The sequence below is a fragment of the Callithrix jacchus genome, chromosome 16, assembly GCF_049354715.1.
Source record: "Callithrix jacchus isolate 240 chromosome 16, calJac240_pri, whole genome shotgun sequence".
In the NCBI taxonomy this organism is placed as follows: domain Eukaryota; kingdom Metazoa; phylum Chordata; class Mammalia; order Primates; family Cebidae; genus Callithrix; species Callithrix jacchus.
In genome coordinates this window covers 54,677,106-54,699,161 of record NC_133517.1, presented here as the reverse complement: position 1 = coordinate 54,699,161, position 22,056 = coordinate 54,677,106, and the positions used below count along the sequence as shown (strand labels likewise).

At 49.3% G+C, this 22,056-nt stretch overlaps 1 protein-coding gene across 1 annotated transcript; it reads right to left on the bottom strand.

The window, feature by feature from the left end:
* Window positions 1-5,755: 5,755 nt before the first annotated feature.
* Window positions 5,756-14,215, bottom strand: CYP11B1 (cytochrome P450, family 11, subfamily B, polypeptide 1). Its single transcript, XM_008983129.5, has 9 exons — window positions 13,963-14,215; window positions 13,423-13,578; window positions 10,349-10,548; window positions 10,012-10,215; window positions 9,571-9,725; window positions 9,040-9,206; window positions 8,564-8,642; window positions 8,287-8,484; window positions 5,756-7,768 (listed from the first exon to the last, which is right to left on the bottom strand). Exons 1-9 carry the CDS (start codon window positions 14,199-14,201, stop codon window positions 7,619-7,621), a joined length of 1,548 nt encoding a protein of 515 aa, XP_008981377.1. The 5' UTR covers window positions 14,202-14,215; the 3' UTR covers window positions 5,756-7,618.
* Window positions 14,216-22,056: the final 7,841 nt, after the last annotated feature.

The following is a 22,056-nucleotide window of genomic DNA, read 5'->3' as shown; positions in this document are numbered from 1 at the left end:
CCATACCACAGTTGCAGCATCTATCTCTGGGGCATGCGAAAGTGCCCAGCCTCCCTCTTTGGCATGGCAGCAGCAGCTGGCCTTAGGCTGTTCAGGGATCAAAGCCTGTGGGATTCCACACAGGTTTGAGTGATGCCTCTGTGCTATACTCTGTACTCATTATTTTGAGTTCTCTCTGGGAGAAAGGTCCCCAGTAGCTGCTCCTAGTCAGTCATCTTTAAGCACTTTATATTTTAAGGACATTAGCACTTTATCTGTAATGTATTTTGCAAATATTTTCTACTAGTTCATCAGTTATCTTTTGATTTGTTTATATTTTGCAATGCAAAAGGTTTTTTTCTGTTGTCAGATTTATCAAGCTTTTCTTTTATTTATTGAAAAGCCTTTTCCTACACCCAGCTATATTAGTTTGTTTTCACACTGCTATAAAGAACTGCCTGAGACTGAGTAATTTATAAAGAGTTTAATTGACTCACACTTCTGCATGGCTGGGAGGTCTCAGGAAGCTTACAATTAAGGCAAAGGGGAAGGGGAAGCAAGGTCCTTCTTCACGAGGCGGCAGGAGAGAGAGAAACAAAGGAACCACCAGACACTGTCACAAGCACATCTTGTGAGAACTCACTCACTGTCATGAGAACAGCATGGGAGAAAGTGCTCTCATGAGCCAGTCATCTCTCACCAGGTCCCTCCCTTGACATGTTTGGATGACAATTTGAGATGAGATTTGGGTGGGGACACAGCCAAACCATATCACCAAGTGTATTAGTGAAGGTCCTCTAGAGAAACAGAACCAATAGTTCCAATGGCTGTCTCTCTCATATATATTCCCTTTCTCTCTCTCTCTCTCTCTCTCTCTTTCTCTCTCTCTGTGTGTGTGTGTGTGTGTGTGTGTGTGTGTGTGTGTGTGTTCACATGGTTTTGGGGGTTGATAAGTTCAAAATCTGTAGGCCAGGTCAGTAGGTTGGAACCTCTTGGTCAGGAGTCGATGCTGTAGTCTTGAGGTAGAATTTCTTCTCCAGGAAACATTAATTTTGCTTTTAAGCCCTTTTAACTGATTGGATAAAATCCACCCCATTTTTGAGAGTGACCCTGATCTTCTTTACTTAGAGTCAGTTTACCGTTGACGTTAACCACATCTGCAAAGTACCTTCTCAACACATAGTGATACGGTTTGGCTCTGTTTTCCCACCCACATCTCATGTTCAGTTGTAATCCTCAGTACTGAAGGTGGGGCCTGGTGGGAGGTGACTGGATCGCGGGGGTGGAATTCTCATGAACGGTTTGGCACCATCCCCCTTTGGTACCATACACGGAGTGAGTTCTCATGAGATCTACTTATTATAAGTGGCAAGCACCTCTGCCTGCTCTCTTACTCCTGCTCCAACTGTGTAAGACACGCCTGCTTCCTCTTCACCTTCCGTCACAGCTGTAAGTTTCCTGAGGCCCCTCCAGAAGCTGAGCAGAAGCTTCTGTGCTTTCTGTACAGCCTGCAGAACCATGAGGCAAATGAACCACTTAAAAAAAAAATAAATGACCCAGCCTCAGGTACCTTTTTGTAGGAAGGTATGAACAGACTAATACTCATAAATCATGTTCGAATGAGTTACTGGATACTGTAGTCTATTCAACTAGCATATACAATTATCATAGCTGTTAGGACAGAAAAGGTGTGTGGCTGCTTTTACCAGCTGAAAGCAAATTCCTTCTGGTGGTCATTACTAACAGAAATTGAGGAAAAACACATTTGTCAGTCAATACCTTTATACCAGTGCCTTAGTCTATTTTCTGTTGTTTGTAATAGAATATCTGAAGTGGGATAGTTTGTAAATTTTAAAAAATTATTTTCACAGTTATGGAGACTGAGAGGTGTGAGCTCGAGGTGAATCTGGTGAGAGTCTTATCGCTGGTGGAGATTCTCTGCAGGGTTCCAGAGTGGTACAGGGCATCACACGGCGAGGGGCTAAGTGTGTTTGCATGTGTTAACTCAGGTCTCTCTTCGTCTTCTTATAAAGTCACCAGTTTCCCTTGTATGACAGCCAGGAATGGATTAATAATATTAATGGGGGCACAACCCTTCATAGTGTCATCACCTCCCAGAGGTACCACCAGTCAACACTGCCACTTCTGGGTTATGTCTCAACATGAGTTCTGGAGGGGACATTGAAATCAGAGCAACCAGGTCCCAGGAGACATATTAATTTGCTACAATAATGAAATGATTTCAAGTACAGAAATCACACTGAAGTCCCCGTCTGGCTAAGTTCACAGTACTTTACTGCCGTTCCGTAAGAGCCGTCTGTCTTCTGCGCAGTCCAGACAATCAGCTGAATGGCAGCAGGGTGGGAATCATCCTCCCTCCACTCTTCCAGTCCTTGATAGTGACACCAACAGTTTGAAGTAATTTTTTTTGCAAATGCAATATTGCTTTTTATTTCCTGTTTTCCTCGGCAGAAGCAATTCTAGTGGCTTCCATTCGGCTTTTCCTACCATAATAGCTCTTGGTCCACAGGTCAAGAGACCCTTGTGGTCAGGACCTGATGTGTCTATTCCAATAATGCATTCTGGAACTGAGGGAAACAAGCCCTGGATGGGTTTTTAGTCATCAGTTCTACAATCCCTTACATTTGGGGTCTCCTGAAATTAGTGTCAATTCGGAGCCTGTGTTTAGAAACCCCTGAGAAGTCTGATGACGTCTTTTTCCCCAGTGCAAAGCCACCCTGGTAAAAGGATGTGAGCCTCTCCGGGGGAGGATGGCAGAAAGACTGACAGTATAAATGGGTGGCAGTGTAGTGGGGTCTTTCCTCAAGAGGAACTGACCTACCTTTCATTCAAGCACTTCTGGATGTGTAAACTGGCACAGAGTGGGAACTGATTCAGGGGCCATGGCTCTGCTTTCATGATTCAGGTTCAACTTCCGTCCACTTGACCTGGAACTCCTCTGCTTATACAGATCAGATAAGGATTGAGTGGACTCCACGTCTATTTATTTGGCATCTGGGAACACCGTGATCAACAAGCCAGTGCCATGGGCCTCTGCCAGGCAGACTCTCCTGGTGGCAACTTTGACCGTGCTGTTCACTATTGCAGCCGTACCAGTTTATCTGGTTATTAAGGATTGCCACGTGGCCCTTCCATGCCCCTCCCACCACATTTATTTCCACTGCCTTTAAGGATCCCAGTTAAGTGACAGCAGTTCCCACTATGACGTCTGACCTACAGAGAAGAGTGTCCACAGAGCTCTTCCAGGGTAAAAAACTCCCTTCATACACTTATTTCTGACAGTCATGGTGAAAGATGTGTCCTTGGGCCTCCAGGGAAGGGCGGCCACCATGAATTGGTGCAGCTCTTACATGATAAATCTGCTTTATCATTTTAATCTCCTTCGGTCTTCGGATATGTTCCTTGATGGTGAACTAAGATTGTCCCGCCATTCATTTCACATAGGCCATCTTTTGTTCATATTTCAGCAACCAACCAAACTGTTAGAGCCCATTTCTAACTCTCAAGCTGTCCAGAATCTCTGCTTAGAGGGCCCATATCAATAAATTCAGTCCGAATCTACCTTTTCTTTTCTTCCACCATGACCCTACTCACTGAATATTCATTTCCATTGTTGTTCCCCTGATGCATCTGCATGCATTGGAAATGCCACAGCACAGCTCCTCCTGGATTGCATTTTTACCTCATCTTTTGGGGCCTGCTGGTACTTAAGTGTAGCTTTAGGTCTAGAAGGAAAGACGATGGTGGAGGAGGTTCTGAGACAAATCAACAATGTCTTGCAAGGCAGCTCCCTCAAGGAGGCCATTACAGGTTCTTCAGCAAAGCAGAGTTTCTGCCATCCCCAGGGACACCTTGCCCCGTGCTGCCTCAGGCTGTGCTCCTCTCCACACAACAGTCACACACCTTCACCTAGGAGAGTGGGAAGGCTGGAGCCAGGGAATTCCCTTCCACCCAGGGGTGGATGTTTCCAAGGACAACTCTTAAAGAAGAGGAGAGCCCAACAGTCCCTCTCCATCAGTGAAAGGGCTGAGACATGTGAGCTCCTGTGAGCAGGGCTGGATTGGGCTCTCTTTCAAAAAAGACCCTGCCTACTATCCTGGATGTCTGGGTCCTGGCTCCTCCAAACCCTGTTACCAGTCCTTTTTTTCTTTTTTAGAAATTCCGCTGCTGGATACATGTACAGGAAATATATGCAAGAAAAATTGCAAAATGCTATTGAAAGTGAACACAACCATACAAAATAGTCCCCAGAGAGCTTCTTTGTTTCTTTCCATCATGTGAGGACACAGTAAGAATGTCCTGTCTATGAAAATCATGTCAATAGACTCTCACCAGACACGAAATCTGCCAGCACCTTCATCCCAGACTTCTCAGGCTACAGATCTGTGAGCCACAAATCACTGCTGTTTCTGCGTCACCCAGTTTGTGGTACTTGGTTATAGCAGCTTGAATAAATGAAGACAGAGATTGGTACTGAAAAATGGGGGTGCTGCTGGGTCATTGGGTAGAGACTACAAGGGTTTTGAAGTGCATGCTAGAGAAAGCCTGTGTCACCACGAGCAGACCCTGAAGGATGATTCCGGTAAGGCCTCAGAACAAGAGGAGGAGTGCTGTAGAGAAAGCCTCCATCTCCTTAGAGGATATCTAAGTGGTCATGGACAGAACGTTACTAGAAATATGGACGATAAAAGCCGTTCTTAGGGGTCTCAAACAGAAATCAGAAATAAGGAACCTGTTATTGGAAACTGGAGAAAGGTAGTCCTTGTTGTAAAGTGGCAAAGAACTTGGCTGAATTGACTTTATGTCCTGGTGTTTTATGTAAAATAGAACTGGTGAGTAATTAAATAAGATATTTGCTGAAAACATTTCTAAGCCAAGTGTTTAAGGTACGACTTGGTACTCTTGAATGCTTGTAGTAAAATAGAACAAGAGAGAAATCATTTGAAGATAGATTTTTTTTAATCAAAAGGGAAGCAGAACTGCACAATTTGGGAAATTGCCAGTCCATGTTGCAAAATATGAGAAAGCATGTTCTGGAGAGAACACCAAGGGTGTGGCCGAGTGACCATTTGGTAAGATTAGCACAGGTCAGCCAGGTGTTGTTCATCCAGACAATGGAAAAATGACCCTGGAGGCACTTTAGAAACAGCGGGGGCTGCCACTCTCACCACTCACCCACAGTGCAAGAGGCTGGGGGATAGACTGTTTTTAAAGGATGGACTGAATTTTTCCGTAAGACCTTGGCACTCACTTCCTTGTGCTACCTCAAGGCTCTCTCCCCACATTCTGCATTCCTGCTCACTGACCACCCCAAGTAGGCTCCAGTGAGCTTAGGTGTGCCATGTGCCATGGGTGCCCCTCCAGAGGGCACAGGTAGTAAGCCTTGGTGGTGTCAACATGGGATCAGGTCTGCTGGAGTGCAGGTTGCATGAGCTGTGGGGTGTGGAAGCCTCCGCCTAGATCTCAAAGGATGGAGTGGCCCAGAACTTCAGGCACAAGACTGAAGCAGAGGGCTGCTGGAGAGCCATGGCTAGTGGAGCCAGCAGGGCAGGGCAGCCCAGGAGCCCAGTAGGATGGAGCTACCAGTGAATGATTCCAGTATGGGAGACCTGCAGGAATGCAACTCCAACTCACGAGAGCTGCACTGTGGGCTGCACCCAGCAAAGCTGTAGCAGGGGCAGAACATCCTGGAGCCCTGGGGGAACCAGCCCCTATGCCACCATGTTCAGAAGATAGAACATCCAGTCGAAGGAGATTACTCTCGAGGTACAAGGTTTAATGTTGTTTGTCACATTCCACTTGCAGTTGCCTGAAACTTTTTACTCCTTTCTTCTTTCCTGGTTCTCCTTTCTGGAATGGGAATGTTTACCCTACACCTCTCCAACCACTGTATTTTGGAAGCACGTAACATGTTTGATTTCATAGGTTTACAGCAAGAGCAGTTTGACTCAGGGTAACTGTACCCTGAATTTTATCCATATTTGACTCAGATAACATTTAAATTATACTTCGGATTACAATTTTAAAGTTGATGGTAAAATGAGCTAAGACATTTGGGGCTACTGGGGAGAAATGTATGTATTTTGTATATGAGAAGGATGTAGATTTTAGGGAAACGGAAGCAAGATAGTTTAATCTGAATTTCTGTGTCTGCTCTCCAGAATTCTTAGGCTGAAATCTAGTCACAAGGTAATGGTAATGGCAGGGCAAGTCCATTGAGGAGGGGAGGAAATGAAGGCAGTGCCCTCATGAATGGGATTGGCATCCTTTTATCAGAGGCCCCAGGGGGCTTGTCTTGCCCTCTCCCCCGATGTGAGGAAACAGCAAGGTTTTAGCTATGAACCAAGGGGTGGATCCTCGCCAGCCACAGAACCTGCTGACACCTCCATCCTACCCTTCTAAGCCTTCACAACCATAAGAAATAGATTTCTAGTGTTTGTCAACAACCCAGGCTATGGCATTTTCTTAGAGCAGCCTGAGTAGATTAACACCAAGAACTCTAGCTAGGTGTCCTCCCAACCTGGGGCAGTTCCTCTCCCTGTACTGCTGAGTCCCGCAGGGCGTCCTGGAACTACTGACCACACCTGGAATGATGGCCTAGGAATTTCCACTTTCATGGGGAAACAAAAGCTCTGATCCTCATCGGCCACCAGGAGCTGGTGGCTGTGACCTTTGCCCTGATGAAAATCCTTGGGGATAAGGACAGTCTGGCTGACACACTCTCACCCTGGGCACTTCCTCTCCCTGCACAGGAGCACTGTGGCGCAACCTTCCTGTGCCCACCCCAGGTCCTGGCACATGGCATAGCTCTGTATCAACCAGGAACGAGTGAATAAAAGGCATCCGAGTCCCTGTTGGCCCAATCCTGTCTCTCCTGTTGGCAGAAACATTTCTGGAACCACGCCCAAGCTTCTCACCCTACAAGACTCTTCCCTCTCCTCACAGCATCCTCGGGACCTTCCCCAGGGGACAGCACAGGAAGCAGAGGACCCAACGCCAGCTGCTGGAACAAGGCCTGGTCCATGGAAGACGAGGCCTGGGGCATGAGGCTGACATGATCAGCTGTAGGGACATAGGTCCCTCGAGACTCAGTTGTGTCACTCGAAACTGGGGATGTGTCAGGACAAGGGACCACAGGGGCCTTTTTACTCTACCCTGCAGCACCCTATTCCAAGGTGACAACTTTCAGAGCTCTCAGGGCATGCTCGAGCCAAGGCAGGCTGCAGGAGGGAACTTGACTCTGAGATGCTGGGATCCTGCTTACTGACTCTGACACAGTCTGCACAGAGGCGCTGACCAGGGGGAGAGGGACAGGTACATGTGAGACTAGGCAGGAAGCCAAGGGATAAAATCACAGCACCCTTGCATGGCCACACGCGGAGCCTGGAGGGATGGGGCCAAACTGCCCAGAGGACACTGCTTGCTGGAGAAGGGGCCAGGTGGGGCTGGGGACAAGGCCCTGCCAGCAAGATCGTCCCACCTGTACCGTGGCCTTGCTGCTTAACCTAGCAAGCCCAGGTCCTGGAGGCCCTCAGGAATTCCATTTGTGCTGAGGCTGGCTAGACAGAGGGGTGGCTCAGAAAGTTGTGCACATGGGAGAGAAGTGGGGTGGCCTCAGTCAGGCAGAGGGAGGCTGGTGGCCAGGCTGGGACCCTGGGTGCAGAGTCCTGAAGGTGAGGAGGGGGTACGTGCTGGGCCTCAATATGAAGCTGTAGACCATCTTTATATCCTCTTGGGTTAGTGTCTCCACTTGGAGGTGTTTCAGCACCTAGGACAGAAGCTGGGTTTCCAGCTGGCCTGGTCAGCAGCCCATGGACATGGGGCAGCCTCCTCAGACCCTCAAAATTTCAGTGATTATGCTGCAGGGGGGGCAGCCTCCTCAGACCCTCAAAGTTGCAGTGATTATGCTGCAGGGGGGGCAGCAGCCTGGGCCCCAATGTGTCCCATTCCTGACCAGCCCCGCCTTACAGCCCAGGCCTTGTCCAAGCCCCACTACCCTGTACAGGCTCTACCCAACTCCCCCAGTCCCAGCCTGAGCCTGTTTAGCAGTAACGTCGCCCAGATCTACCCTCCTCACCATACCAACTCCTGCCCAGGACCTACACAGCCTCAGTCTAGCCCAGGTTCTCCCAGTACCCGCCCTGCCCACTGCAGGACCTACAGGCCACGTCCACTCTGCCCAGGCTCATCCCACATTGCCCAAACCCCCGCCAACGACGCACAGGCCCTGCCCAGGCCCCGCCTCTGCTGCCCAGGCCCCGCCCCCGCCACGCCCCATCTGCTCACGTGGTGCAGCAGCAGCAGCATCTCCGTCTCTGCCAGGCGCCTTCCCAGGCACTGGCGTATGCCAAAGCCGAAGGGCATGTACTGGAAGTTCCTGCCAGAGCCCTTCATGTCTAGCCAGCGCTGGGGGCTATAGCGCTCAGGTCTCGGGAACAAGGCGGGGTTGTGACCCAGAGAGTAGAGGGACACACGCACCAACATCTGCGGATGGTGCAGAGCAGGGATCAGGAAAAGACTGGGGAGGGAGGTTCTCAGCTGAAGGGGTGTGGGGCTCACTCACCCCAGCGGGGATGTGGTAGTTCTGCAGCACCAAGTCTGAGCTCACCACTCGCTCCAAAAAGGGGCCCACAGGGTAGAGCCTGGAGGTAGGGGCATCCATTAAAAGAGCCCTCAGCTGGACAGGGCGTCCCGTGCCCTCTGCTGCCTTCCTACCCAAGACTCCTGAATGTGCCCAGCCCACGGGAAGCCCAGGTCGTGAGGAAGAGCTTCGTGCACCTACTGAGCCCGGCCAAACCTCCCCTAATCTGAGCAGCCCCAAGCCCAGAAGCACAGCCCCACATTAATCCCCAGGGTGTTGAAGAGGGATTCCAGAGGAAGAAGAGGTCCCTGTTCTTGAGGGAGAGGAAGAGCATGTGCAGGGGAATGGGCTGCTGGGCGTCGCTGCTTATCAGCCCCAGCTACTGTCTGCCACCCCCCAGTGGCGGCTGCTCTCCAGCAGGGGGCCGGGGCCAGAGGGAGGGCTCAGCCAGCACCCACCTCAAGCTCTCCTTGATAGCCGCCCGCAGCAGGGGCAGCTCGGTGATTGCCTTCTGGGGATGTTCACTGATGCTGGCTGCGGCGGCCAGGCTCTCCTGGCGCAGGGCCTGCTGCACGTCGGGGTTCCGAGCCAGCTCAAAGAGCGTCATCAGCAAGGGAAACACCGTCTGCAGAAGCCATGGCTGCAGAGTCACACCTTGCACAGGACTCAGCCCCCGAGACACCCCTCCCAGGACAGCCCCCTCTGTGGAGCGGGGACATGCATGCCCTGAGCACAACACTACCCTCGAACCCAAGACTTCAAATTCTAACACCCATCCAAACCCCTTTCCCTTAGTCCTCCAGGGAAAGCAACTCCTATTCCAACTGAGGCAACCTGCAAATGTGTTTATCGCATCACAGTCTCAAGTAAGAAATGTGGGGCCTGTAGCTTGGGGACGGGAATGTGGGTGCCGTGTGGCATTGCAGGGCACTGCCCGAGACACAAGCTGGGCATCGCCCTCTGTGGATGGGGCTGGTTGCCGGCCTGACCGTGTCCACACTCCCTGCGGTGAGTTCCATCGAGTTGGCCTTAATGGCATCTGGAGATAGTTCCGCATTCAACAGGAGCTTCGCCACGATGCCCGTGTAGTGTTGAGGGTGGCTGAGGGCCAGTTCCTGATAGATTTTCTGGATACAGTTATCACCTGTCCAGTGAGGGGGAGACTGCCCTCAGGCCTTGGTGCTGGGAAGCATCCTTCAGTGTCCTCCTCTTGCCCACCCTCCCCAACACCCAAGTCCCCCTGCCCTCATCCCAAATTCTCCAGATCAGTCCAGCCCCACCCTAGCCTTGCTCCCAATCTCCCTGGCAGGATGATGAGGAATTCCCAGCCCCTCCCTGTGGCCTTCATTCCCCTCTGGGCAGTGCAGAGGGAGAAATTGGGCCCTCATGGCATCCCTGCCCCGTAGTCCTGGCCAGGTCCCTGGCCTCACCATACTGGAAGATGCAGTCCCAAGCCTCAAAGTGCTCCTTCCACACCTTGGGGCTGGTCCAGCGAGACAGGCTCCTGGGCATGAACATGAGCTGGACGGTGGATTTGAGCATGACCTCCAGGGCATGGAGGAAGCTCAGGCTGGCAGAGCTGGGGCTGTGGCCAACCAGGCCCAGCCGCTCTCCAAAAAGGGCTAAGTTGCTGGCTGTGGGGAGGAGGCATTATGAGCCCAAGGCAGCCCCAGCCTCCAGGCTGCCTCCCTCCTCCTTCTAGACCCCCATCCCCGTCCCTGGCCACTCCATGGTCTCTGAGGCTGGACCTTCCCACCTGGTCCACACCTTCTATGGTGTAGTGGAAGATGCTGGATTGGATGTCCAGGGTCAGGCTGCCCTGGGTGTTCTGCAGCACCTTGTTCCTGAGGGCCTGGGAGAAGTCCCTGGCCACCGAATCCACCATCGGGAGGAACCTCTGCAGAGCCTTGGGTGACAGCACATCGGGGTTCAACCGCAATCGGTTGAAGCGCCATTCAGGCCCGTTCCTACAGAGGCCAGGGCAGAGCTTGTGATGCCGCCCGGCAAGACACAGGCCCGACCCGCATCCCATCCCCCTTGTCCCCAGATGGAATCGGCGTCCAGGGAGCTGACTGGGGGCCCTGCAGGATGCTGCCTGCTTCTGTTCCAGCTGTAGCCTTTTCTCAGAGTGGCCTGCAGGTGCTGGGCAAAGGCCACTCAGTTCTAAACAGGGGATGAGATGGTAGCTTCTGCCCACAGGTTCTGAGGGGGTAACTGAGGTCATTCCTGGGACCTGACGTCCCAAGGCTGGCACCATCTCACCCACATGGGTCCTCTCAGCGGTGAGGGGAGGGCTTTTCTCCAAGAAAGGAGGTGACACCCATTGTCAAGCTTTGCCCACCTTGCCCACACAGTGTCCTTAGGGGAGAGCCCTGCTGCCCTCTCCTCCCTGCCCTTCCCTGCCCTTGGCACAGTGCCTCTGGGGCAGCAGCCTCTGCCTATCTCTGTGAAGCATCTGCATCTTCTGCAGGGCAGGAACCAAGCTCTCTGCTTCATGCCATCCTCACCCACAGTCACAGTGATGAGGACTCCACGGATGTCCCCAGGGAATGGTGGGGAGGAAGTTCCCCTCTCAGCCACATTCCTGCAGATTTCCTTTATTTATGTCCAGCTGGCTGCTATCAGGTGTTGACAGCAATGACAGGCAGAAGACGCACATGCACATGTGTGCCCATGCAGGACCACAACAGATGTGTGTGAAGAGACACATGTACACGTGTGTGCCCATGCAGGACCACAACATACATGTGTGAAGACACATGTACACGTGTGCCAATGTAGGACCTCAACACATGTGTGTAAAGAGACATGTACGTGTGTGTGCCCATGCAGGGCCTCAACACACATGTGTGAAGAGACACATGTACACGCATGTGCCCATGCAGGACCACAACACACGTGTGTGAAGAGACATATGTACACGTGTACCCATGCAGGACCTCAATGCACGTGTGTGAAGAGACATGTACATGTGTGTGCCCATGCAGGACCTCAACATACATATGTGAAGAGACACATGTACATGTGTGCCCATGCAGGACCTCAACACGTTGCTAAGAGACACATGTACATGTGTGCCCATGCAGGAACTCAACACATGTGTGCGAAGAGACAGATGCACACATGTGTGCCCATGCACGACCTCAACACATGTGTGTGAAGCGACACATGTACACGTGTGCCCATGCAGGAACTCAACACATGTGTGTGAAGAGACACATGTACACGTGTGTGCCCATGCACGACCTCAACACACGTGTGTGAAGAGACACATGTACATGTGTGCAGACACTACACCCATGCCAGCACCTGCCAATACACACACGAAGGCATCTGTGCATGTACACACACATCACACATGCACACCACACATCACACATGCACACCACACATCACACACACATCACACACGCACACACACATCACACGTGCACACCACACATCACACATGCACACCACACATCACACATGCACACACACATCACACATGCACACCACACATCACACATCACACATGCACACCACACATCACACATGCACACCACACATCACACGTGCACACACACATCACAGATGCACACCACACACCACACGTGCACACCACATGTGCACACCACACATCACACGTGCACACCACACATCACACGTGAACACCACACATCACACGTGAACACCACACATTACACATCACACCACACACCACACATGCACACCACACATCACACATGCACACCACACATCACACATCACACCACACATCACAGATGCATACCACACATCACACATGCACACCGCACATCACACATGCACACATGCAAACGTGCACACACGCAGACATGTGCACACACGCAGACATGTGCACACAGGCAGACACGTGCACACAGGCATGCGCACACAATGCATGTGCCAATGCAGATACTGAGAAACACACAGGCATGTGCACAGATGCAAGACACACACACACAGGAGAGCTCCCCTTCCTTCCCATATGCACACCCAGCCTCTTGGACCTGCCTTCCCGGGTCCTGACTCCCTCCCAGATGTGGTCTGTAGGCCAGCGTCAGTGAAAACGCCCACCCATGGGTGCCCTTTTACCTAAACCCCACTATTCCCAAAAGAATTTCCTTCCTGCCATGGAGTGGGGGCTGTCACCACTGTGACGTCCTGGTCCAGTCCTTCCCCTGTCCTAATGGCAATGTCCCTGCAGGTGACCGACTCCAAGCACCAGCCTCTTCCTGCCCACCTGACCAGGCACCACCCTCTCCATGGCCCAGGAAACATCTCCCCAGTGCCATCAACTGCCCCACCTCATGCCTTGCTTCTGAGAGCAACGGAGCCACCAGCCACCTGTGTCCCCACCTGCCTCCTGGCCAGAACTGTCCCCATCACCAAGGTTTGCCAGGACTGCAGGAGCCAAGGGTGCCCTATGGGGAGGCTGCAGCCCTGGTGGACACCAGGCTCAGCACACACAGCCTGTGACCTGGGCCAGTGGAAGCCCCCTTCTCGATGACTCAGTTTCCTGACTGTGGAAAGAAAGTCCCCAGGCGCAAGAGAAAGCGGTCGCCAAGGTCGGTGCAGAGCAGGTTCTCCCTACACAGAAGGGCTCATTGCTCTGTGTCCTCTCCTCTGGGGAGGTGCCCGTGCCCATCTCTCCACCATTGCCCGGCTTCCCCAGCTGCAGGACAGATGTGACCCCAGGGGATGGCCGTCCTCCGAGCTGGGTGCTCACTCTCACCACCTGCCACACGGGCCCAGGGCGGACGTACATTCAGCTCCTGCCTCTCTCACTTCCCAGGCTGCCCACCCTTCCCCCAGCTCCCAGCTCCCGACTCGCCCCTCACAGCAAGAACACGCCACATTTGTGCCCACGATGTTGTCTGTAGGCCACCCAGGGCTCCAGGCTCATCCGGCGGGGGTGCAGGCTGTCCACCTGCTGCAGCCTCTCCACATCCTCCGGCAGCATCACCCACACCGTGCGTGGTCCTCCCGACTCAGACCTGTGGGGCCAAGCACAAGGCTCTGCTAGATGGGGTCATGTCCTCCCTGGCCCCACCCTGCAGTCCCCATCCAGCAGTCTGCTGTCACCCTCCCCACTCCTGGATTAGTGGCTTCACAGCTGAAGCCCTCCTGCTGGCTCCCTGGAACCTCTCTACCTTAGTGTCTCTGAGTCCTGCCCTCTCTGCAGCAAGCTGGGGTTTGCTCCACACCATTGCCTGCACTGGCAGAGCCACAGACCAGCACGTGCTGCCCTTCCTCCCTATCCTCCAAAGGATGCAGAGCCCCAGGACCAGCTGGGAATGGCAGTGCTGTGTGCTCGGCAGGGTCCTGGGCAGCAGGGGCAGGGATCTGGGTGTTCCCAGCAGGGCCAGGGAGGGCTTTACCTGAAAATGGGCCCCAGCTCCTGGAAGGTCTGGTGCAGCTCCAGGTGCAGGTGCTCATAACCCTGCTCCCTCCAGATCTGCAGCAGCCTTAGCCACCTGTTGCCTGGAAGTTGGGGCATGGCTTCAAAGGGCAGCACCGTCCTGGGGGCCTGAGCTGCTCTGGTGCCCAGTGCCCGTGCCCCTTGCAGGGACAGCCAAGGCACTGCCATGCACACCTCTGCCTTTGCCCGGAGTGCCATTCCAATGCTCCCTCCACCCTGTTCAGCCCCAGTCTTTTTATCTCACCCATGAACCTGCCCTGGAAACAGATCACGTCATGGGAGAACTGGCCCTGGACCTTCCTGGAAACCCTGGGCAGAGGTCAGGGCTGGAGGCGGGGACTGATTGTGGGTGCATGGGGGCAGGTGGACGGAAAAAGACTCTCCCTCCTCCTCTAGGGCTGAGAGGAGTCAGATGGATGGGCCCTTATCTTATCCAAGAGCCTTGGATTATTCATCTCCTTGCAAGGTTCATAGCAAAAAATGAGGGAATGAGTTGGCATTAATTAAACCACATGTATTTTTTTACTTTTTACAATTTTTATTTAATTAACTTTTAGTTGACATTTAAAATTGCATTTATCTGTCCTGTGCAACAGGATGTTTTGAAATATGTGTATAAAGTCTGAAACATAATTTCTGCAACAATCAAACTAAATCGTCCATTTATTAGCTCTGGTACGAATTGTTTCTGTTTAGGGTGCATCGTCTCCTGTCTTGGAGATTTTCAAGTACATGGTTATTAACCGTAGCCCTGACGTTGCATCCTCAGTCTCTTGACCTTTGCCCCCTGGCTAACTGAAACATTGTGTTTTTGACCGGCTGACCGATGTCTCCCAACAGCACCCCTCCATGCGCCTCTGCCTCCCTGCCCTCGACCCCTGGTAGCACCATTCCACTCCACTCTCTGCTTCTGCAGGTCTTACCTTTTTCGATTCCACAGATTTAAGTGAGATTATCTGTTGCTGGCCTGTGTGTGTGTGTGTGTGTGTGTGTGTGTGTGTGTGTGTGTGTGTCTGGCTTATTTCACATAACAGTTTTCCCAGGTTCATTCATGTTATCACAAATAATAGATTTTCTTCTTTTTTAAGGCTGAATTTAAGCCTTTGTTTCCAAATTTGATGTTTTCTTTATTCATGTTGTTGGACACTTAGGTTGACTCCGTATCTCGGCTATTGTGAACAGTGCTGCAGTAAACACAGGGTGCAGCATACTGATTTTATGTCCTTGGTCTGTATACACACACCATGATATGGGCGGGTCATATGGTAATTTTATGGTTAATCTTTAAGAAACTTCCATTCCATTGTCCATAATGGCTGTGATGACTTACATTCCCATCAACAGGGCTCTAGAGTCCCCTTTGTCTGCATCCTCACCAGCACCTGTCACCCTCCCTCATTTTTATAGCAGCCCCTCTAACCAGTGCCGGGTGCTATTTCATGGTGGTTTTAATCTGCATTTCTCTGATGATTACTGATGTTGAGCACCTTTTCACATACCTGTCAGCCATTCATACATCCTCTTTTGAGAAATTGGTATTTGGGTCCTTTGTCCATTTTTTAATCCAGATATTTGTTTTCTTGCTATTGAGTTCAGTGCCTTATATATTTTAGATGTTACATGCTTATCGGATATGTGATTTGTAGATATGTAGGCCCCATTTCTCTTCACTCTGTGGATTGCTTTCCTGGTTGCTCAGAAGATCTTTTTTGTTTGATGTATTTTATTTGTCTATCTTTGCTTCTGTCGCCTGCGGTTTTGTGTTAATATAAAAAAAGTTGCTAAGACCAGTGCCATGGATCCTGTCCTCCATGTTTTCTTCCAGGATTTTTACAGTTTCAGGCTTTACATTTTAGTCTTAAATTCATTTTGAGTTAATTTTTCTATATGGTGGAAAATAAGTGATATCTTGAAAATTTAAAACATGGTTTGGCTGCGAATCCCCTCCAAATCTCATGTTGGAATGTGGCCTCCAGTGTAGAATGTGGGACCTGGTGGGAGGTATTGGATCATGGGGAAGATCCCTCATGAATGGCTGAGTTCCCATGAGACCTGTTGTTCAAAAGAGTGTGGCACTCCCCCCACCACCATGCCCATTCTCATCATTTGGTACACCAGCTCCCCCTTTGCCTCCCTTCATGATTGTAAGCTTCCTCAGGCCTCACCAGAAGCCAATATGATGCCAGCGCTATGCTTCCTCTACAGCCTGAAAGGCTGTAATCAATTAAACCTCTTTTCTTTATAAATTACCCAGAAATTCCCAGTCTCAGATATTTCTTTATAGCAACGCAAGAATAGTCTAGTACAATAAGAGCTCAATTTTATTCTCTGCCTAAGGATATCCAGTTTTCTCAGCATCATGTGCTGAACAGATTGTTCTTTCCCCAGTGTATGTTCTGGGCATCTTTGTCAAAAATCAATTGACCTTACATGCGTGGATTAATTTCTGGACTCTGCATTCTTTTCCATTAATCTATGTGTTTGCTTGTATGCCAGTACCAATCTGTGTTGGTTACAATAGCTTTGTAATATATTTCAAAGTCAAGTAGTGTGATGCTCAAGTCAAGTTCATTGTTGCTCAAAATTGATTTGGTTAATTCAGGATTTTTTGTGATTCTATAAGAATTTTAGGATTTTTTCTTTTTCTTTGAAAAATGTCATTGGAATTTTAATTGGAATTGTATTAAATCTATAGATCATTTGAGGCATATGGACATTTTAACAATATTAATTCTTCCAATGGATAAATACTGCTTTCTTTACATTTTTTGTCTCCTCTTCAATTTTTTAATTTTTATTTTCATTAAATTATTCTTTATTAATTTTTGTGAATGCATAGTAGGTGTATATATTTATTGGGTATATTAGTCCATTCTCATGCTGCTATGAAGAAATTTCTGAGACTGGGTAATTTATAAAGAATACAATCATGGTGGAAGGCACCTTTTCACAGGGTGGCAGGAGAGAGAATGAGTGCAAGCAGGGGAAATACCAGACTCTTACAAAACCATCAGATCTCATGAGACTCACTCATTATCACGAGAACAGCAGGGGGGAAACTGGCCCCATGATTCAATTACCTCTACCTAGTCCTGCCCTTGACATGTAGGGATTATGGGGATTACAATTCAAGGTGATATTTGGGTGGGGACACAGAGCCAAATCATACTTCATAGGGTTTATAAAATGTTCTGGTATAGTCATGCAATGTGTAATAATCACATCATAGAGTGAGGTATCCATCTCCTCAAGCACTGATGCTTTCTGTTACAAGCAATTTAATTTGTATTAGTTCACTGTCACATTGCTGTAAAGAACTACCTGAGACTGGGTAATTTATGAAGAAAAGAAGTTTAATTGACTCACAGTTCTGTAGGCTGCACAGGAAGCTTGGCTGGAGGCCTCAGAAAACTTACAATCATGGTGGAAAGTGAAGGGGAAGAAGGCACATCTTACCATGGCAGAGCAGGAGGGAGGGAGAGAGACAGAGAGTGAAGAGGGAGGGGCTACACACTTTCAAACAACCCGATCTCGTGAGAACTCTATCACAAGACAGCACTAGGGGATGGTGCTAAACCATTAGAAACTTTCATGATCCAATCACCTTCCACCAAGTCCCTCCTCCAAAAACGATAATTTACATTTCCATCAACGGGGTACAAGAGTTCCCCTTTGTCCACATCCTCACCAACACTTTCCAATTATAGGGATTGTCAATCATGGCAACTAAAATTAGACATGAGATTTGGGTGGGGACATAGAGCCAAACCATATCATTCTGTCCCTGGCTCCTCCCAAATCTATGCACTTCTTACATTTCAAAATACAATAATCTTTTCTCAGCAGTCCTTCGAAGTCTTAACTCATTCCAGCTTTAACCCAAAAGTCCAAGTCCAAAGTCTCATCTGAGACAAGTTTCTTCCAACTATGAGCCCATAAAATCAAAAATGAATTAGTTACTTCCAAGATGTAATGGGGTGTACAGATATTGGGTAAATGCTCTCATTCCAAATGGGAGAAATTGGCCAAAACAAAGGGGCAACAGGACCCATGCAAGTCCCAAACTCAGCATGGCAGTCATTAAATCTCAAAGCTCCAAAATAATCTCCTTTGATGCCACATCTCACATCCAGGTGACACTGATGCAAGGGCTGGTCTCCCAAAGCCTTGGGCAGCTCCCCCTTTGCAGATCTAAAAGATACAGCCCCTGTTGCTGCTTTCACAAGCTGGCATCATGTGCCTATGGCTTTTCCAGGTGCATCATGCAAGTTATCAATGTATCTACCATGCTGGGGTCTGGAGGATGGTGGCCCTCTTCTCAGACCTCCACCCAGCAGTACCCCAGTGGGGACTCTGTAGGGGCCCCAACCCCACATTTTCCCTCTGCACTGCCCTAGTAAAAGTTCTCCACGAGGGCTCTGCCCCTACAGCAGAGTTCTGCCCAGACATGCAGGTGTTTCCGTACATCCTCTGAAATCTAGACGGAGGTTCCCAAACCTCAGCTCTTGCCTTCTGCACACCTACTGGGCCTCACTGATTAAAACCCAAGATTTGGGGTTTGCATCCTCTGAAGCAATGGCCTGAGAGGTACCTTGGTCCCTTTTAGTCATAGGTGGAGCTGGAGCCACTGGGATTCAGGGCACCATGTTCTGAGGTTGCACAGAGCAGTTGGGCCCTGGTCCTGGTCCACAAAGCCATTTTCTCCTTGTAGGTCTCCAGGCCTGTGATGAAAGGGACTGCCACAGAGGTCTCCAAAATGCCCTGAAGGCATTATCCCCATTGTCTTGGTGATATGGTTTGCCTGTGTCCCACCCAAACCTCATCTTGAACTGTGGTTCCCATAATCCCCATGTGTCACGGGAGGGACCAAGTGGGAGGTAAATGAATCATGGAGGCAGTTACCTCCATGCTGTTCTTGTGACAGTGAGTTCTCACAATATCTGATGGTTTTGTAAGGGGCTCCCCACCACCCTCCTTCACTCTGCACTTCTCTTTGCTGCTGCTTTGTGAAGAAGGGTGTGTTTGCTTCCCCTTCTGCCATGATTGTAAGTTTCTTGAGGCCTCCCCAGCCCTGCAGCACTGTGAGTTAATTAAACCTCTTTTCTTTATAAATTATCCAGTCTCAGGTATGTTCCTACAGCAGCGTGGGAAAGGATGAATACACTTGGCTGTTAACATTTGGCTCTCCTTTACTTATGTAAGTTTCTGCAGCCTTGAATTCCTCCCTAGAAAATGGGTCTTTCTTTTCTAGCACATGGTCAAGCTGCAAATTTTCCAAGCTCTCATACTCTCCTTCTCTTCCAAATATAAGTTCCAGTTCCAGAAAAGCTTTCTTCATGCAAATGAGCATGCACTTTTAGAAAGAGCCAGGTCACCTGTTGAATGCTTTGCTGCTTAGATATTTCTTCTGCCAGATACTCTAAATTATTTCTCTCAAGTTCACAGCTCCACAGATCCCTAGAGCAGGGGCACAATGCTGCCAGTCTCTTTGCTAAAGCATAGCAAGGGTGACCTTTACTCCAGTTCCCAATAAGTTCCCCTTATCCACCTAAGACCTCATCTGCCTGGCCATCTTTGCCAAGATCACTATCAGCATTTTGGTCAAAATCATTCGAGAAGTCCCTAGGAAGTTCCAAACTTTCTCACACCTTCCTGTCTTCTTCTGATTCCTCCAAACTGTTCCAACCTCTGCCTATTATCCAGTTCCAAACTCACTTCCACATTTTCAGATATTGTTATTGCAGTGCCCCATTTCTCTGGAACCAATTTTCTGTATTAGTCTATTTTCGCACTGCTATGAAGAATTATCTGAGACTGGGTGATTTATAAAAACAAAAGACATTTAATTGACTCAGCTCTGCAGGCTCTACAGGGAGCATTGCTTGGAGACCTCAGGAAACTTACAGCCATGGCAGAAGATATAGGGAAAGCAGTCATGTCTCACCATGACAGAGCAGGAGAGAGAGAGAGTGAAGGGGGAGGTGCTACAAACTTTCAAACAACCAGATCTCATGAGACAGCACAAGGGGGACGGTGCTAAACCATTAGAAACCACCCCTCAATGATCCAGTGACCTCCCATCAGGCGCCTCCTCCAACACATGGGGTTACATTTCCACATGAGATTTGAGTGGGAACACACAGCCACACCATCTCCCCATTATACTCTTTTAATTATTTTTAAATGTATAATTAAATTGTTATTGACTAGAATCAATAAAAATCAGAAAATATAAGGAGTTCAAACAACTCTATAGGAAAAAAATGTAGTAATCCAATTTTAAAATGAGCAAAATATTTAAATAGACATTTCTCAAAAGAAGATGTACAAACAGGACCTTAGCACTTGTCTTCCTGGGGCTGTGCTGAGGTCCACATGCCATTGAATTTGGCTGATAAAAAGCTTATGACCAAAAGATCCCCATGGCTTGACCTTCATCCACCAAACAACTAAGGCTAAGGGCCATGGCAATTGACTGAATTAGTGGACCTGCCCTAGAAAGCAATGAATGCTGGAGCTCAGCCTCAGACTCATCACAAAACCATAGAGCCATAAACACAAGACCCACATCAACTCAAGCAGGTGTCCACTAAAAAGAAAATGTCACTTGCACATCCCAGATGGCGTCACCTGGCCCAGGAGAACACCCAGGAGATGACATTGCCTTGGAGGACCTCAATTCAGCTCAAGAACTCACCTTTGAGGAAAAATTCTCCCCCAACTCAAGACACAACTTCATCCCAGGCTCTAAAATCTCAACTCCTCAGCAATGCCCATGCAATGCCTTTCCTAATGTAAAAGTGAAGCAGCCAATGAACACACATACCTCACCCCATTTTTGTTTAAAGGGCCTTTACCCATTCCTGCACATGGGCGAGGATAATTTTAGAGCACTGAGTTAATAGTACAAAAGCAGCAGTCATGTACTTTTCAAAACTACCTCTGAGATCAAAGGAAAAGCATGTAAACAGCTAACTGTGTTTTGTTAAAGATTTACAGGGGCATTGAGACCTGACCAAGGACAAAGAAGTTTTCAACCTCCTCTGACCCTTGCTGGCACCCTGGAGTCTGCAGCCATTGGTCACCTCTCAATCACACCTGCCTCCTCTTCCCTTTGCCCTTAAGTAAAAAGGGCCTAAAATTTGTACTGCCCTGAGATGGTCTTGGTGACACTAGTCTTCCATCTCCTCAGATTGCTGGCTGCTGAATACACCCACTTTTCCTCCCACCCACTCTTGTCTCTCAAGTTTGGTTTTTATGCAACAAACCTGAGTTCAGCTACACTAAACAAACCTGAGTTCAGCTACACTAAGGCATAACTGGACCCGGGACACGGATTGCTTTTCTTCCTCTGGTTTTGGCAATTGTGATGAGTTTCTGCAGCTTGCTGACTGCTTAGCCTGTCATGTTAGTTTGCTTTTGCTGCAATAACAAAGCACCATGGACTGGGTGGCTTAAACAACAGAAAGTTGTGTTTTCACAATTCCAGAGGCTGGAAGACTTAGATGAAGGTGTTGGCAGGGACAGTTTCTGCTCAAGCTTCTCTCCTTGGCTTGCCAACCACGTCACAGAGACACTCTCTGTGTGTGCCTGTGTTCTAATCCCTTTTCCTTCAAGGACATACTTACAACCAACTGGCCTTTTGTCTGACAAAGCAGACAAAAAGATGAAAGGACACCCTATTCAAAAATGATGCTAGGATAATCATGTTGGATTAGGGTCTACCCCAATGACCTAGTTTCACATTGTTTCTCTCTTTAAAGACTCTATTTCCAAATACAGTCATATTCTGAGGTCCCAGGCCTTAGGAGTTCAACAGAGAAATTTCTGGGAGACACAACTCACCTATAACACCCAGGATTCTCATAAAACCCCTGATCTCCAGGACTACCTACACCCCTACACTCCCATGCCCAAGGGACACCTGGAAAAGGTTGATGCTGTCTATGCCACTCTGAAAATTAATGGAGATTCTTGCTTTTTCCGGAAGGTACCTATCTGATATCAACATCTTAACCCCAGGGAAAGGGCCACTCACTCTCCAGGAACTTCT

Excerpts from the sequence above, each read along its gene's own strand:
- CYP11B1 (XM_008983129.5), bottom strand. The coding sequence starts at position 14,201 with ATGGCACTCCGGGCAAAGGCAGAGGTGTGCATGGCAGTGCCTTGGCTG. Across the intron at positions 13,579-13,962 it reads GAGCTGGGGCCCATTTTCAG|GTCTGAGTCGGGAGGACCAC; the intron begins GTAAAGCCCTCC and ends TTGGCCCCACAG. Across the intron at positions 10,549-13,422 it reads AAATGTGGCGTGTTCTTGCT|GAACGGGCCTGAATGGCGCT; the intron begins GTGAGGGGCGAG and ends TGGCCTCTGTAG.